Source organism: Panthera pardus, unplaced genomic scaffold, assembly GCF_024362965.1.
Source record: "Panthera pardus isolate Hobbes unplaced genomic scaffold, ASM2436296v1 HiC_scaffold_13, whole genome shotgun sequence".
NCBI lineage: Eukaryota > Metazoa > Chordata > Mammalia > Carnivora > Felidae > Panthera > Panthera pardus.
This window is the reverse complement of record NW_026526688.1, coordinates 31994584-32011020: the sequence shown is the minus strand read 5'-3', so window position 1 is coordinate 32011020 and position 16437 is coordinate 31994584. Positions and strand designations below refer to the sequence as shown.

General features: G+C 37.4%; 1 protein-coding gene across 4 annotated transcripts in view; it reads left to right on the top strand.

Moving 5' to 3' along the window:
- Nucleotides 1-16437, top strand: part of PPP2R2A (protein phosphatase 2 regulatory subunit Balpha) — an 84819-nt gene that overhangs the window by 34842 nt on the left and 33540 nt on the right. The window contains exons 2-3 of one of the 4 annotated variants that reach the window (XM_053900948.1): nucleotides 702-840; nucleotides 14174-14268. In XM_053900948.1, the coding sequence (XP_053756923.1) occupies nucleotides 825-840; nucleotides 14174-14268 (111 nt within the window). In that variant the 5' untranslated portion in view covers nucleotides 702-824. Of the gene's footprint in view, nucleotides 1-701; nucleotides 841-14170; nucleotides 14269-16437 lie in introns of all 4 variants that reach the window. The other 3 variants (XM_019466899.2, XM_053900947.1, XM_019466898.2) reach the window with 3 other exon arrangements.

Sequence of the window (16437 nt, the reverse complement as noted above, 5' to 3'; positions counted from 1 at the left end):
CAGACTTCCCTCTGCTTACCCTTCTCCCAGTTCCCACTTCTCTTCACTTCAGTCCGAGTAATCTAAAGGCACGTCTAATTGGATTACTCGTATTTAAAACGGCACAGTGAGCTCCCTTTAATCGTTGGGGTAAATAAAGTCTGTAAAATTTTCTGTAACATACCTTAATGATCTCTAACTTCTTTCTGTAAATAGGCTTCCCCTTTGTACCGGGTTTGTAGGTGAGCAGGAGGAATCCTGTCAAAACAAAGTGGAGTTGGGTGTGACTCTGCCAAGACAGATGGACAGTGAAGGGCTTTCTGGTTCTTCTAGCATGGCCATAATAATCCTAGTTTGTAAATATTTTAGGCAGATACTAATAACCAGGTGCCCATTCTAGTTAAAAAATATCTTAAGGCATGCATACATAGATGCACAAGCTTTGTGCAGTACTGCTCTGTATAATCTCCATGGAAACTATTTGGATTATATTTTGATAAGGCAACTTTAATGAGGTGATTTGCTTTGTGGTTTGAATTATGAGCCACTTAAAAGTTAGTGAACATCTAATAAAGATGGTCACTTTAGGTTTAGAATGGTCAGTTTCAAGTTCTTCATTCTAACATTATATATAACATAAATACACCAAGGCTTGTTTGTTACGATCACACCTGTAGAGTAAATGTATTAGCAACTGTTTATCTTTCTGTTCTTTGTTGCAGGAGGGTATGGTTCCATTCCATTTTATCCAAACATGATATCAGATTATCCAGGAACAAGTTAAAAAGAAGGGAGACTGGTTCCAGAACACATCTCTGGAAATTACCCTATGGACCCTGACTCTCATGGCAACATTACAATGTAGGTTCTGTATGAGCATCAATAGCCAGGGGTCTTTTTTGAGCCTATCACATAACATGTTCCTGTTCACGGAGTCAGAGGTTGAAAAAGGGTGTTTAAAAAGGCTGTTAGCACTTACTTTATTGTTGAAAATCATAATGTAATCAAAGTGATATTTTAGTCCAGAGACCTAGGAGTACAGAATCTTAACCTGCAGCCTGAGGCTACTTGAGTGTACAGACGGTCGCTGACTTAATGATGGTTTGACCTACGATTTTTCAGCTTTATGATGGTACGAAGGCAATATGCATTCCTAGAAACTGAACGTTGAATTTTGATCTTTTCCTGGGCTAGCAATAGATGGTAGGGTATTTGCTCCCAGTTGGCCATGTGATCACAAGGGTAAACAGCGAATATGCTTAACAGTGATTCCGTATCTATCATATAATCATTTTGTTTTTCACTTTCAGTATAGTTATTCAATAACTTAATGAGCTATTTAACACATTATCAAAACAGACTTTGAATTAGATAATTTTCCCAATTATAGGCTAATGTAAATGGTCTGAGCACATTTAAGGTAAGCTAGGCTGAGCTACGATGTTTGGTAAGTTAGGTGCATTTACGTGCACTTCAGCTTATGATGGGTTTATTGGGCTGTAACCCCGTCTTAGGTCGAGAGTATCTGTATATGCAAAGAAGCAGCAAAGCAGGGCAGTTATGACACTTTACTACTTTGGGCTTCAGCCTCAGTCTCCAGGGAGCTTTGCTGGACCATTTGGAGAACTTTACCTAAGCTAGATTGGCCTCAATAGCCTAGAAACAGGTAAGGTTACAATGCTTGCTTCTGCTTTGTGCAGCAAAGCCCAAAGCCCAGCCAACATCTCCTGCCTATCACGTGCCTGATTCAAGGTTCATTTCTTTACATGTATTGCTTGTTTAGCCCTCAAAGCTACTCTGTGAGATAGGTATTTAAAGATGAGGAAACTGAATCTTTAAGAGCCTTAGTTACTTCCTCAGGGTCTTAACAGGCAGGTGAAGTGAAGAAATGTCCAGTCTGACTTCTCATCATTTCCTGCACAGGTTTCTTATAGATACGGCCCCAAGAATGTATTACAGGTATGCTAAGACAGTGATCCCTCAGTTCCTGTGGGGTGCATGCTGAGCTGGATGGGGGGTGCTTCGCTGACTAGAGTTCCTGAGCAGACATGAACAGCCTAATCTTATCTTTACACTAGCGTGCCTTACAAACAGTGTATTCTGTGTGTGCCCTGACATGAGAAAGATCGACACACTGGCCTGCTCCACTGAAAGTAACAAGTCAGCAAGGGGGAACATTAGGCGCCAGTTCTTATAGCCATCCTCCTTTCAGCCTCTCAGGTTACGGTAATAACCCGCAGTCAGTGCCAAGTAGGCAAGAAAACTTCAGGATGGTCTGGAAGGGAGAGAGGAAGAAATGGTTGGGGCCCACTTCCCCAAGAGCAGGTGAGTAGGTCAAGCCTTACTTACTTCATAGGAGCAAGAGATTCCTAAAAGGATGGCACATACTTCACTTGCTTTTTAGGCCGAAATAAAATGTTCTTAAATCTTGAACAGAGCACTTTAGTGGAAGGGGTGGACCTGACCTTTCAGAAAAGGTAACAAAAACTTTGAGCTCCCTCTAGAGGTCAACAGTGATAAAGGAGCATCATAATGGGAAGTAACCTAAAGCTAGTCTACCCCTTCAGCAAGAAACTAGCATTTTATAGATGTATTATCCAGGAAAATACTTTCTTACATTGGGGAGTAGTTAGTTGCCTTTGAGAAGAAATTTGGGTTAATCATATTTTAATAGCTATGTGGTGTCATTCCTAAAATTCAGTGTTTGCTGTGTTATGGTATATTGAACTAATAAAGGAGAAAAGATCATGATAATAGATTGTGTCCAGACATAATAGCATGCTTTTAATTTACTTTTTTTTTTTTTTTTTTTTGAGAGAGGGTACGTGTGCAGGGATGGGGGTAGGCGCAGAGACAGAGGGAGAGAGAGAATCTTAAGCAGGCTCTATATCCAGGGCAGAGCCCAGTGCACGGCTGGATCTCACAACTGTGAGATCATGACCTGAGCCAAAATCAAGAGTTGGATGCTTAACCAACGGAGCCACGCAGGTACCCTCAAATTAGCATGCTTGGAGCTCTGAGTGTTGAAGCAGATCAGATCAAAATGAGAATTAATTTCTGTGCTATTGTGTGCCAGAACATTTTGACTTTAGCAGAGATAAAGGTGATGAGTATACCCACTGTGTTCTCATCCCTACCTCTCCAACATCTGAAAAGAAAAGAACAGTGAATACCAGGAGATTAATATTCTGAGGTTCAAGTTGCCAGGCATATGTTAAAACTTCTAAGAAAGCTAACATACAATTTAAGTTTTAGAACCTCAGTTGATCAAATGAGAAATCTGTTTCAGCACAGATATCTTCCTCTGGATCAGATACTTCATGGATAAGAATTAGTTATGGTGCTGACCTTTACTGTGTTTACTCCTTTTGTTCCCAGTATTGTTTATTCTTCTCTTCAGAACTCACCGAGAAAGTTCAGTTCTTAAACTTTAGTGTGTAACTATAGAATGAAGAAGTTAGAAGTCATGTTTAATTTGTGGTAATATTCAGAATATATGAAAGTTACATTTTTTTAAAGTTCCTGAAGTGCTTAAAAAAAAAACCCAGAAGGATGGGAACATCCCACAAAGGGACCCAGGAGCCAACCTGAATGCTCTCAATGGCCAAATCTGGAATAATTTGAACAATACAGTAAACTTCATAGTATGATTATAACCCAAAATATGAAATAAATAAATATGAGTTCATACTGATAACTAAATAAAGAAGTGGGAGAGAAAAGACAAATTTCCCCTAGAGAAGAATTCTGAATATGTAGATATTCCTCCTCAAGGCAGTAGTGCTTAATATCTCCATCCCTTAAATGTAGGCTGCGCTTAATAACTTCCTACCAGAGTACCTTACTGGGGGACGGGTACTTTATAGTGGAGAAACCTGGCAGACAGCATCATGGCCAGATAATCTAGGTTATCATCAATAAGTCCATATTGATAAGATGTAACTTCGCATGATGTAGTGAGAATGACATTTCGTCTCTGTGATCTTCCTGCCAATAAGCCATAATGGCAGTGTGGCCAGGAGAAAAACAATATCAAATTTAGGGACATGCTGTAAAGCACCTGGCCATTACTCTTCAAAACTGTCAAGGTCACCACCGAAGAGAAAGTGTCACAGACCGGAGGAAGCTAGAGACAAGATGACTAAATACAATATGGAATCCTACATGGGATCCTGGAACTGAAAAAAAGGTACTAGGGAAAGATGACTGAAATCTGAATAAAGTGTGGAGTTCAGTTAATATTCCAGTGTTGGTTCTTCATTTGTGACAGGTAAACCATAGCAATGTAAGGTGAAGGTGTATGGGAACTCTCCATACCGTCTTTGCAACTCTTAATGTAAATCTAAAATTAGGCTAAAATTAATTTGTGGAAAATAAAGATCCAGCTCAGTTAATTCTTATGCTGTGTAGCTTTTGTTCAGTGATGTTTGAAAACTCCCCAGGTGTTTTGAAAAATGGAGAACTTCTCTGCTATGTGTATATGTATCATCACTTGCAGTTAAGTAGTTTGTGACTTTTATGTATAAAAGTGAGAAAGACCCTATCTCATAGAAGTGTAGTGAGTAGTTTCCAACGATACGAGCATATCCAGCACCATAGTTTCCTGCTGTAGCAGCGGCGGGAGTTGAGCAGAGCAGAATCATGCTTCATTGCTTCAGTCCCATTCTGTTTTCACATTGATTGGCTTATAACTTACAGAAAGTAACTTTCATTAAGTCACTATTGTTGTGAATTCCAGGTTACAAAGAAATAAATCTGAGATCAATTTTTGTCAGAGTGAGGTCCCTGACAGAGATCCATGGTCATGGGTGGAGTTAACGCAGTTTTTGCAGACGTGTTGTCTTACAGGTCTTTAATTTTCCATATTTGAAGTTTCCTGATAAAAGCACGTTATTTTTCTCCAGCCATCATTCTGTTTTCTTCCTCCCCTAAATGTATGAAGTGTCTGAATACGTGTTATATGCTCTGTGAAAGATAAATTCTCTGAAGAGAGAAATCATCTTTCAGTGTTTCTTGGCAAATGAAATTTCATTGCCAGTTTTGAAGTTCACAGTTAACTTATGGTCGAATTATTTTTTTTAAGTTTATTTATTTATTTTGAGTGAATGAGTGAGTGAGAGGAGGTGCAGGGGAGGAGCAGAGAGAGACAACCCCAAGCAGGCTCCGGGCTGTCAGTGCAGAACCTGATGTGGGGCTCGCTCTCACAAACCTTGAGATCATAACCTGAGCCAAAAATCAAGAGTTGGACACTTAACTGACTGAGCCACTCGGGTGCCCCACTCGAGGTCGAATTATTAATAGCAGAGCTGAGACTACATCTCCAGGTGTCTTACTGTTTTTACCTAGTAGTTAATGAAGGGCCAAGGGAAAGTGTGAAAAGGGAGGAGGATTTAAAGAAAAATTAGAGCAAAATGTGAAAAGATATTGGCAAAATAAGAACATCTGATGTTTCCCTTGTATTCTTATTCTTCTATTCTTTAATGGTCTAGACATCAGTGAGCATCTTTATACTTTTTTTTTTTTTTTTTTTTTTTTTTTAATGTTTGGATTATTGGGGCGCCTGGGTGGCTCAAGTCGGTTCAGTGTCTGACTTCAGCTCAGGTCATGATCTCACATCACAGTCCATGAGTTTGAGCCCTGTGTCGGGCTCTGTGCTGACAGCTCAGAGCCTGGAACTTGCTTTGGATTCTGTGTCTCCCTCTTTCTCTGCCCCTCCCCAGCTCGCTCTCTCTTCCTCTCTCTCTCTCAGAAGTAAACAGACATTTAAAATATTTAAAGTAAAATAAAATTTTTGGATTATTACAGTAGGATGATTTCTGGAACTGACATGAAGTTCCAAGAGAATGAATGCTTTGTGGCTGTTGGTATAAATTATGAAATAGTTTTCCAAAATAACAAGATATACTTCTCTACAGTGCAGGTAGAGCAATTTATATTTTTCCTCTAGATTAAGAGATAGAAAATGGTGTGTTATTTAAAAATTAATTTGAGGGGCACCTGGGTGTCTCAGTTGGTTAAGCATCAGACTTTGGCTCAAGTCATGATCTAGTGGTTTGTGGGTTCAAGCCCCACATTCGGCTCTGTGCTGACAGCTCAGAGCCTGGAGCCTGCTTCAGATTCTGTCTCCCCATCTCTCTCTGCCCCTCCCCTGCTCATATTCATTCATATTCATATTTTCTCTCCCTCTCTCTCAAAAATAAATAAAAAAATTAATTTGAGTGGATATTTTATTATATTTTACGAGTATTGCTCTTCTGTGAATGGTCTTCCCCATGTTGTATGAGCTGTTTTTGGAAATACAGGTATTTTTCTTAGCCACTTGTCTTTAGTTATTGTGTAAAAGTCACATTTTTCTTTCATTATCTATATATATATGCTTCTTCTGATGTATTTATACCCCTCTAGAGATCTAATATACATTTTTCCCCCCGATGGACTACATACAGAAGGGGTAAAGGATTGGGGAGAGGAAAGGTGATATTTATTTATCAGGCATTGTCATCTTTTTTTTTTTTTTAATTTTAGTCATTCAACGTTTATTTATTTTTGAGACAGAGAGAGACAGAGCATGAACGGGGGAGGGGCAGAGAGAGAGGGAGACACAGAATCAGAAGCAGGCTCCAAGCTCCGAGCCATCAGCCCAGAGCCCGACGCGGGGCTCGAACTCAGGGACCGCGAGATCGTGACCTGAGCTGAAGTCGGATGCCCAACCGACTGAGCCACCCAGGCGCCCCTAATTTTAGTCATTCAAATAGTGTGTAGTGATAACTCATGACTTAGAGATTCATCTGTTGTCAGGGTTTTCATGTTACTCTTACGGTAATGGTTATAGGCATGTTAACCTGGTCTCCCTCCCTGTCTTGAGCTTTGGAAACAAATTCCATAATGCTCTGATTGTTTTCATTTATGTTGTGTACAAATCAGATCAAACATGCTTTATATCTTTTTTTTTTTTTTTTATCTCCATGATATAATGTAAGCAGCATTCTTTCTCAGTACAAATAGATTTTATTTTTTTGTGCTGAGAATGTAAGGTACACATAGACAAACTTTGGAAGGATGTATACTAAAATCATAGTCTGTCAGTAATGGGGTTAAGAGTGATGATTGTCTTTTTTTTTACAGAGCAGTTTGTGTGATTAAAAGAGTTAAATCCCATTGCAGATCTTACACAAATCATAGTATACATAAATACATCTCTACCTGTTTTACAGTTTGCACATGTTTGTTGAAAGACTGTTTAGTTATTATCTACGGTTATCTCTTAGTGATGGGATTTCAGGTTTTTTATTCTTTAAGTTGGTTAAAATGATCACTATATTATTTTTTTAACAAAAACAAAAAACAAATATTTTCATACTTAGGTTCCTGTAAATCTTTTTAAGTATTTTTATTGCAATACTGGTTTTTATCTTTTGCCTTAGAGTTGTAAGATTATCAAGTGGTTAGTTAGAATCAGTGGTTCTTAATCTTGAGCTAATTTTATTGTGGTTAGAGAATGTGGTCTTTAAATTTGAAATTAGAATTCTTTAAGGGACTGTCTGTGGCTCAGTGTATGAGTTTTTTAATTGCATAGCTCTTTGGAAGATACATGTTCTTCTGTATTGGTATAAAGTTCTCTGTATGTGTGTATCAGTTTGATCTTTCAAGTGTGTATACTTTCTCCTCCCCTCCCCCTTCTTCCCTTCTCCCTTTTTTGATCTGTCAGGCATGGAAAGGGATGTCAGTCTTCTGCTGTAGTTACAATTTTTGTCAATTCCTTTATTTCTAAAACCCTAAAATATATATAGTAAAAATATGTGGAAAGATTCATGGCTGTTAACGTCTTTAGCTTACTTTTTATCATTATATACATATTATAAACTCTGTCATACTGAATTTCTTTTTACTTAATTTAACCAGTGGTTGGAAGCATTAGTGGCATTTACTAGGCATGGGCCAAGTGTGCTAGCTCTTTGGCAGTTTGCGGGACAATCTTGAACAAAAAAAAATCGTCCCATGGTCTGCATGACTTAGAATATTCTGCCAAATGCTTTTGGTGCTGGAAAAAACTTACTAATATTTTCTAAGCCTAAAATCTGTTTTATTTATCACATAGTATTTTGCATGGGTTTAATATATATACTGATGTGTGCTATGTAAATCAAGGGAACATTGTACTTTGAAATACTAGAATTTTACAAAGAATTCTTCATGATTTTCCAGTCACATCACCAGTGCAAGGCTGTTGATGTTTTTTGAGTTACCACTATTGTATACCTGTATAAGTCTGCATTTATAACTGATCTATTGTGATTATTCTACATAGAGTGTCGTCATGCTCACATTTACATATTGGTGGAGGGCTTTTTTATTTTGTTTTTCAGTATTTTCCACCTTTTTTTTTCTGGGACTGCAGTGATCCACATGGTAGAACACTTGATATTATCTTACAAGTCAGGTCTTTGTTCTTTTTTCCTGCTTTGCTCTTGCTTTTTTTTTTTTTCCTCCCCCCTATAATAGCCCTTTGAGTTCTTGATCTTTCCTACTGCAGTATCTAGTTGGTTAATGCCACCCAGTGTATCTTCATTTCAGGTAGTGTATTTTTCATTTCTAGATGTTCCTTGTCTTTTCTCTTACATTTCTCAACATGTTTATACTTCATTCTGTGTTCTGGAGCATATTTACAATAGTTGTTTTAAGGTTCTTGTCTGATAGGACCTTAATTCCATCATTTTTGTCATTTCGGGTCCTTCTGGTTATGGGTCACGTATTGCTGCTGCTTTACATAACTGGTGATTTTGGATTAGATGCCAAACGTTGTGAATTTACATTGTTGAGTATTGGGTTTTGTTCTAGCACATAGTTAAGTTGTTTGAGATACATTTGATTCTTTCAAAGTCTGTTTTTAGCTTTGTTAGGACAAATTCAGTCTTTTGTGTTGATGTAGTTCCACTTACTAAGGTGATGCTCTTCTGAAGACTTTACTTGGTGCTTCATTAATTATGAGGTTTCTCTACTCCAGCTGGTAGGGATCCCCTAATAGTTCTGAGCCCTCAAAAGCTTTCTAGTGGTTCTTTTCTAGACCTTGTGCAGTGTCACCACAAATGCTCAGATTCAATTAAAGAACCCAAGTGTCCTCTCTCTTTCTGTGCTCTGCTTCAAATTCCCCCTGATTTCTGTTTTCCATAACCCCCAGTTTCTGTCTCCACAACTAAGTGAGATTGCTGCTCTGTCTGTCTGACTGCCCTGTCCAGAAAGTAAAGGGCGTTAAATATGACTCACTTCTTTCTCTTGTCTAAGGGTTCACAGTCCGACAACATTTTTGTTCCGTTTTCTAGTCCTTCCCAGCAAGAGGATGCATCCAGATTGTCTTAGTCTCTCCCTCATGGCCAGAAGCAGAAACTAACCCCTAACCCTCATTCTCACCCTCACCCACATGTCAGAGCTAATAATTATTTGCTCACCTAATACATAGTAATTTTTGTTAATTACTACTATTGATATATACCATCTGCTAGTTTTCTGGCTGTACCCTGTTCTGTTTATTATACCACTTAGGAAATAGGGAAGACAGGTAACAAGAAATGTTGTGCCTGGTGAAATAAAAACAGACCAGTAATACTACTGTTGTCACTCGTACTGCCACCAACCACCACTCTGCCCCCAGAAGAAAGCAGTGATTTTAGCTTCCGAGAATGAAACCTGGCTGCCAGTGGTTTACAAAGAAAGGAAAGGGTTGGAAGAAATGAGAATTCCATTTTATAGAATACATTTTAATCCTTGATTTTATAAGATTTAATGAGTCAAAAACATTGTGTATATTAAGTTTTCTTACTAAAAATTTGTGCCTTTTAAGTGCTGTTGCCTGGAATTCGATCTATGCCTAAAATTGCTCTGTGTTGACTTCGGGCATAGTAGGGCAAACTGACTGATGTTCTTATAAAAAGATTAACATGGACAGTTTTTTCATTGTGAAGTAACATTTTATTGGCCATAGGAAATAATCTTTTTTTTTTCCCTTAAAAGAGGAAGTTTTTGTTCTTTGATTTTTGTTGTTTGTTGCTTTACACTGTTCAGCTAAGCAGTGGCTTGGTTGGCTGTTTCTCAGATTTTCTCTTAATTCATTGGCTTTTAGCAAGATGAAAAATAACAGATACCAATGTATTAAGAATATCTATAAATGGGGGCACCTGGGTGGCTCACTCTGTTAAGTGACCGACTTCGGCTCAGGTCATGATCTCACGGTTTGTGAGTTCGAGCCCCGCTTTGGGCTCTGTGCTGACAGCTCGGAGCCTGGAGCCTGCTTTGGATTCTGTGGCTCCCTCTCTCTCTGCCCCTCCCCCACTCATGCTCTGTCTCTGTCTTAGAAATAAATAAACATTAAAAAAAATTTTTTTTAAAGAATATCTATAAATTGAGGGGTGCTTGGGTGCCTCAGTCGATACAGCGTCTGACCTCGGCTCAGGTCACGATCTCACAGTTCATGAGTTCGAGCCCCGCATTGGGCTCTGTGCTCACAGTTCAGAGCCTGGAGCCTGCTTCAGATTCTGTGTCTCCCCCTTCCTTGGCCCCTCCCTCACTTGTACTCTGTCTCTCTCAAAAATAAACGCTAAAAAATAATAATAATAAAGTGTGTATAAATAGAGAAAGTTGTATGCCTTTCACCCAATATTTTCCTTCCTCAGTGATTTACCTCAGTGATTTAGAGTGGGTTGACTTCTGTGGTATATAGTATCTTTGGTTCTTGGCCCCTTTTTTTTTTGATAGGCTGGTGGTTAGTTTTGTTTCTAGGATTCCTCGGCCTGTCTCAAGTGTGCCTGTTAAAATTTTGTACCCTTGCTGTGAAGCTGCTTCAGTATTAAGCATTTATGACATCACTTTCTTTGGAGTTCTAGTTGTAAAATAGCCATTCCTGGGATAAGTGACCATTGTAAGAACAGATGTCGCCTTATTCCTGTTACAGTTGGCGCTAAAACACTAGTCTGTTTCTCTTCTTCCCTCCCCTTCTCTTTTCCTCCTCCCTTCTCTCTCTTACATGCACACAGACACACTTCTCTTTTCTTCCCCACCCTGTCACAGATTCAGTGACTGCATTATAACCAGCTATAACCAGTACTATCTTTAGCACCTTGGGGTATTATAATAAAGCCTACTGTTTTATTACTTGATTCTTGTTCTGTCTTCTGAGGATAACATAGATACAGAATCCTATCACCACCATTCCTATCCCACATCTCTTCAGTACTATTATAATGACCTCCCTGTTGACTTAATCATCTCTAGATTTTTCTCCTGTCCAGGTCACTTTAGAAGGATAAGATTTCTCCCCCATTGGAAATTAAGCACATCTTTCAGCAAGTCCCTCTTGCTTTCCAGTGCTCAGCAGGAAGGCTAGTCAGGCTAATTATACTGATCATTGACTTATCCTTTATTAAGTTACAGCCATAACAGCTCATCTAACTAACAAGAGTTGTAATTTCTTTAATTTAGGTGAACGCAACAATTTGGGAAAAAGATGAAGTAATTTAAATACTGAGCCAACTCTGCCTGTTATTCCATTGTGTGAACAGGAAAGTGAATCTGGTGTTGGTGTTAGGTGTGAGCATTTCACCAAGTTGAGAGTCAAAGAGAAGTATTTTTGGTGCAGCATGACTTTGTATGCAAATTAACTAGTTCATCTGGTGCATTAGCTAAAGAAACCATAAGCTAGCAATGCACTGGGGGAAGTTGGCTGAGCTGGACTGACAAGAGAAAGAATTTGCGTCTCCAAAGTGATGCTTGTCTGAGTGGTTTGAATTTAAAGGTAATTTTTATGATGTATGGTTTTTAACCTTATTCCCTGATTTTAAAAAGAACCTGACCTTCAGGTAAGAAGTGACTCCATATATTGTGTCTGCTATTGTTAGCTTCTATTTATTTTCTCTCTCAAAGTGTACCCTAATGTACTTTAAGTGCAGGGCTCTTGTATGGTTTTAAACCTTCACTACAGAATACAGAGCACCCAATGAATGGCTTTTATGTGTGATTTCTTATTTGGCTCCTTGCTTGTGCGACAGTATGTTGTTTAATATTTACATATTAAATATTTAATAATTACATTGTAGCTTTTCCAGCTTTGTTTTATTGCTGATATTTAGTTTTGTGCCGTTGTGATTGGGAAATGTACTTGGTATCATTCAAGGGTTCTTAAATTTGTCATATTCGTTAGGTCTCTTTTTTATGTGATTTAACTGGGGGATTCCCCTGTGTGTACTTGAAGAAAATGTGTATTCTGTTTTTCTTGGATGGAATGTTTTATATATATACACACACGTATATATGTATATATGTGTATATATTTATATATATGTACATATTTATATATGAATATATGTATTAGAAAAATATATACATATATTTTAAAGTATATATTTATATATTTTAGAACCCTGTATTCTTAAGTATGCTTCAAGTAAAAAATGTTGTTGAAAAAGAAAAAAAATAACTGAGGATACTCACTTAAAGCATGTCAGAGGGGAGGTGGGTGGGGGAATGTATGAAATAGGTGAAGGGGATTAAGAGTACACTTAATCTTGATGAGCAAAATAGAATGGCTTTTTAAATAATTATGTTTGTCTTTACAGATTAGTCTGATATATTCAGTTTCACACTTTTATGTTACATATACGAACACTAAATTTATTTTTTCCTCCTGATACCGCTGACCACGGTGGGCTTCTGAGATGAGGTGGTTTTTTTTGTTTTTTGTTTTTATTTTTTTTAACATTGATTTATTATTGAGAGACAAGAGAGACACAGAGCGTGAGCATGGGAGGGGTAGGGAGAGGGAGAAACAGAATCTGAAGTAGGCTCCAGGCTCTGAGCCGTCAGCACAGACCCCGACGTGGGGCTCGAACTCACAAACTGTGAGATCATGACCTGAGCCGAAGTCGGTCGCCCAACCAACTGAGCCACCCAGGCACCCCTGGGATAAGGTTTTTAATCTGGAAGTGGGGTGCTGTCCACACCTTCTGAAATTACATGCACATTTTTGTGTACACTTAAGCATGCAGTTTTTTGGCACGACACGTGTAACTTTCAGTAGGCTCTCAGAGTATTCCAAAAAGGTAAAGTGCCTTGGACCTAGACAATGAAGGAAGCAAAGAAAGCTTTCCAAAATCAAGCTGTTCTTGGAAAAATCACTAAAAAGAAAACTATAAAATGGAGTGTTGGACAGGTTATTAGTAAAGATAACGTTGATCAGTAATTTTTAAAATTGAAGATGTATAGTGTTCTTTATTATAGCAAATCAACATTCTTAAATTGTGATAGTGAGCTAATATAGGTCAGAAAATGGCCTTTCTCTTGTAAAAAAAAAAAGTTTATTTAAATTGCACATGATGAAATCTTTCCTAATTTGGCATAATGCCTTATAGTGAAGAACTTGTTAGTAACAGTGGTGAATTTTTCCAGTGTAGTTGCTTTATCTTAATACCTAATTCTGTAACTTAGATTTTTTCCCTTAGAAAAATGACTCTGGTGTCAGTAAGCAAGTGAAATACCCTATAATTTTATTTGAATTTACTGTGAAATTAGCACTGACTTTGGGTGTAAAAGGACTGCTTCTAGTAGCCTGTGTGGTGTTTGGGAGCCACAAGAAGAGCTGTGCATATTGACGGCGCATAGCACAAAGTGTTCCTGATGTGTGTGGGTTCTGTTTGCAGACTTTTGTTTGAGAGGCCATAATTTGAATATTGATTTATGACTGTTAAAATTTCATCTAAAGTTACTTTTACATTTAAAAATTTCCCCCATTTTAGTTATATCTGCCTTAGTTCCAGAGGCCACCTTTGGGTTCGCATAAAGAAGCTTATCAAAAGTATATAAGAAGGAAAATTATCAAGATAATTATTATAATGGTTAATGGTCCTATTATAAAATGTTTCACAAATTGTTGATTACACTCATGATTTTAGTGAAATACCAGTAAACCACTAGTATTTAAGTATAATTTGTATTCCTGTTACAATAGATTCATACTGATTTATTCTGGAGAGAATGTGTTTTTGGAGAACTAAAATATTCATGAAAGAACCTTAGATTTACTTATTTCTGATGGTAGGTTCATCTGTAGGCCTGGAATGTGTTAGGGAAAACATGCTAAGTTCTGTGTAAGTTGGGAAAGAAAAACTAAAATCATTTCTTCTTTGTTTTTGTTTCAATTATACAGCAGATATAATTTCTACAGTAGAATTTAATCATTCTGGAGAATTACTAGCAACAGGAGATAAAGGTGGTAGAGTCGTCATCTTTCAGCAGGAGCAGGAGGTAAGTGTTGAAAGTTTAATATATCTAAATTTCAGTTTGCTTTTGGGGCTAGAACTTGTATTGCACTCGAGTATTTCATCAGAGGATTTTGACTTTTTTTTTTTTTTCCTTAATGTTTATCAAGCAGAATATCCCAATGGATAGATGGCTCTGCTTCTCTTAGCTTTGTGTGTGTGTGTGTGTGTGTGTGTGTGTGTGTGTGTGTGTGTGTGTGTGTGTTGTTTTGACTATAAAAACACAGCGCTTTGTTAGATTTGGTTAGAGAAAGGAGTGGGAAGTGGTGTTAATTCAAGATTTTAACTGGTTTTGAAGCCTTGGCCCTCATTTTTTTTCTCTTAAAACTCCGTAAAGCAAAATTGCTTTGATCTCTTCTCAATGCTTAGTTTGCTTTGCGTAATTGGGGGTGGGAGGCTAGTTTAAAGAAAAAGCTGTTGAGTTATTTTGACATCAGTTCATACTAATACTGTTACTGTGGTTTAAATAAAACTGTTTTAAATGACAATTGCATGTATACCCATGTAATGTAATTTATAAGCTCAGTACCCCTTTTCAAGCTTAGTTGATTTGAAAATTGTTTTCCTTTTCTCTTTGAAGAAAGGAATTTCTCATTGCAGACTCTTGAGATTAAAGTGGGTTTTGTTTTGTTTTGGGTACAGCTTAGGCACACTTCTAAATCCGATTGACAAGATTTCTCACTAAAATTTTATGTTAAAATTTGTCACACTAGATTTTCCTTTACTCTCTCTGTCCATTCGTAGATCAAAGTTAGACATTATTTAAAATCGTCTGTTTTGAAACATCCTATCCCTGTTTATATATCCAAAAAGAGTTAAAAGTAATGTGCATAAATGGCAGGGTTTTACAAATAGATGTCTCAATCATAACAGAGAGTTAGGTTTTAAAGGATTGTGAAGTTCCTTAAATAAGCAAAGAATCTAGTAATAATACTACTACTTTGCACTTCTATAGCGCCTTTGACCTGAGGATCTCAAAGTGCTTTACAAACACTAATGAATTAATCCTCACAACACCCCAGTGAGGTAGGTAATTTAATTTTAAAAGAAATGATTAATAGTGTCTGATTAGAAGATGCACAAACACTAAATATGTCTCCTTTTATTTATTTATTTATTTTTGGTTGGAAGACAATATGAAAAGACTCCAGCTTTTCTTGACAAAGACTGTTCTTATGGGAAGGGGGGAAGCAAAATCAGTTTTCTGTTCCTATTTTCAAGCAACTAAAATCTTGACCATAGGAATCTTGAACTACTTGGAGTTGAAATGGAACCTTAGATCATTACAGTTTCCCTTTCTATTTACAAATGAGAAAGTTAGGATATTAACAGACCACTTGATTAGTGTGGCAGAACTAACAGCTAGGACTCAAAACTTCTGACGCACCATCTTTTAATATTCTTCGGTGCCTTTCACCTTAGATAACCAAAATATGAATGGTAATTTTGTTATTCAGAAGTTAGAGCTGGCATTCTCTGCCCTTGAGTGGTTTTTTTGTTTGTTTGGTTTTGGTTTTTTACTGGATGTTAATGACTGTCTACAACTTAGCTTTTGTTTTAAAGAAAGGTGTTTGGAGCTTTCGATAAATCTAGTAGGGGTTTGATAAGTGTCCTCAAAGTAATAGTTGAAGGCCGTCAGTAATACGATAAATTGGAATAAAAGATCTAACACAGAGTTACTGCAGCTGCTCGAACGTTTTACTTGTATTGGCAAACAAGGCCCCAGATTTGAAGGATAGGTTTCCTTTGATTCTTTTCTGAAATTCCATTGAAGATTCTAAAGTGCTAAAATTTAAGATACATACCCTTATAACAAGGAATGAGCAAAATGACTTTTTGAGAAGGATCATTGGTACCAAAAAAGGACTTCCTTTTTCATGTATCTGACCTTCTTAACTGCATTTAAGAATTCAGATAGATGCATTATCTAGAACCTCAGGTTAGTAGTGTATCTTGAGAATTACTTAGTACAAGTATCAGTATGTTTTAAGCGATGGATTAAATAATGATGAGGTAATAATTTACTTCTTCCTTCAAAACTTTATCTTGTTAATCTTAATTTGGTGCCTGTTATCTAATTTATTTTCCACATTTTTAAGCCCTGTCTTATATGGAGCGTGTAGTATAGGGCTGTCTTCAGGACACTCACTGCCTA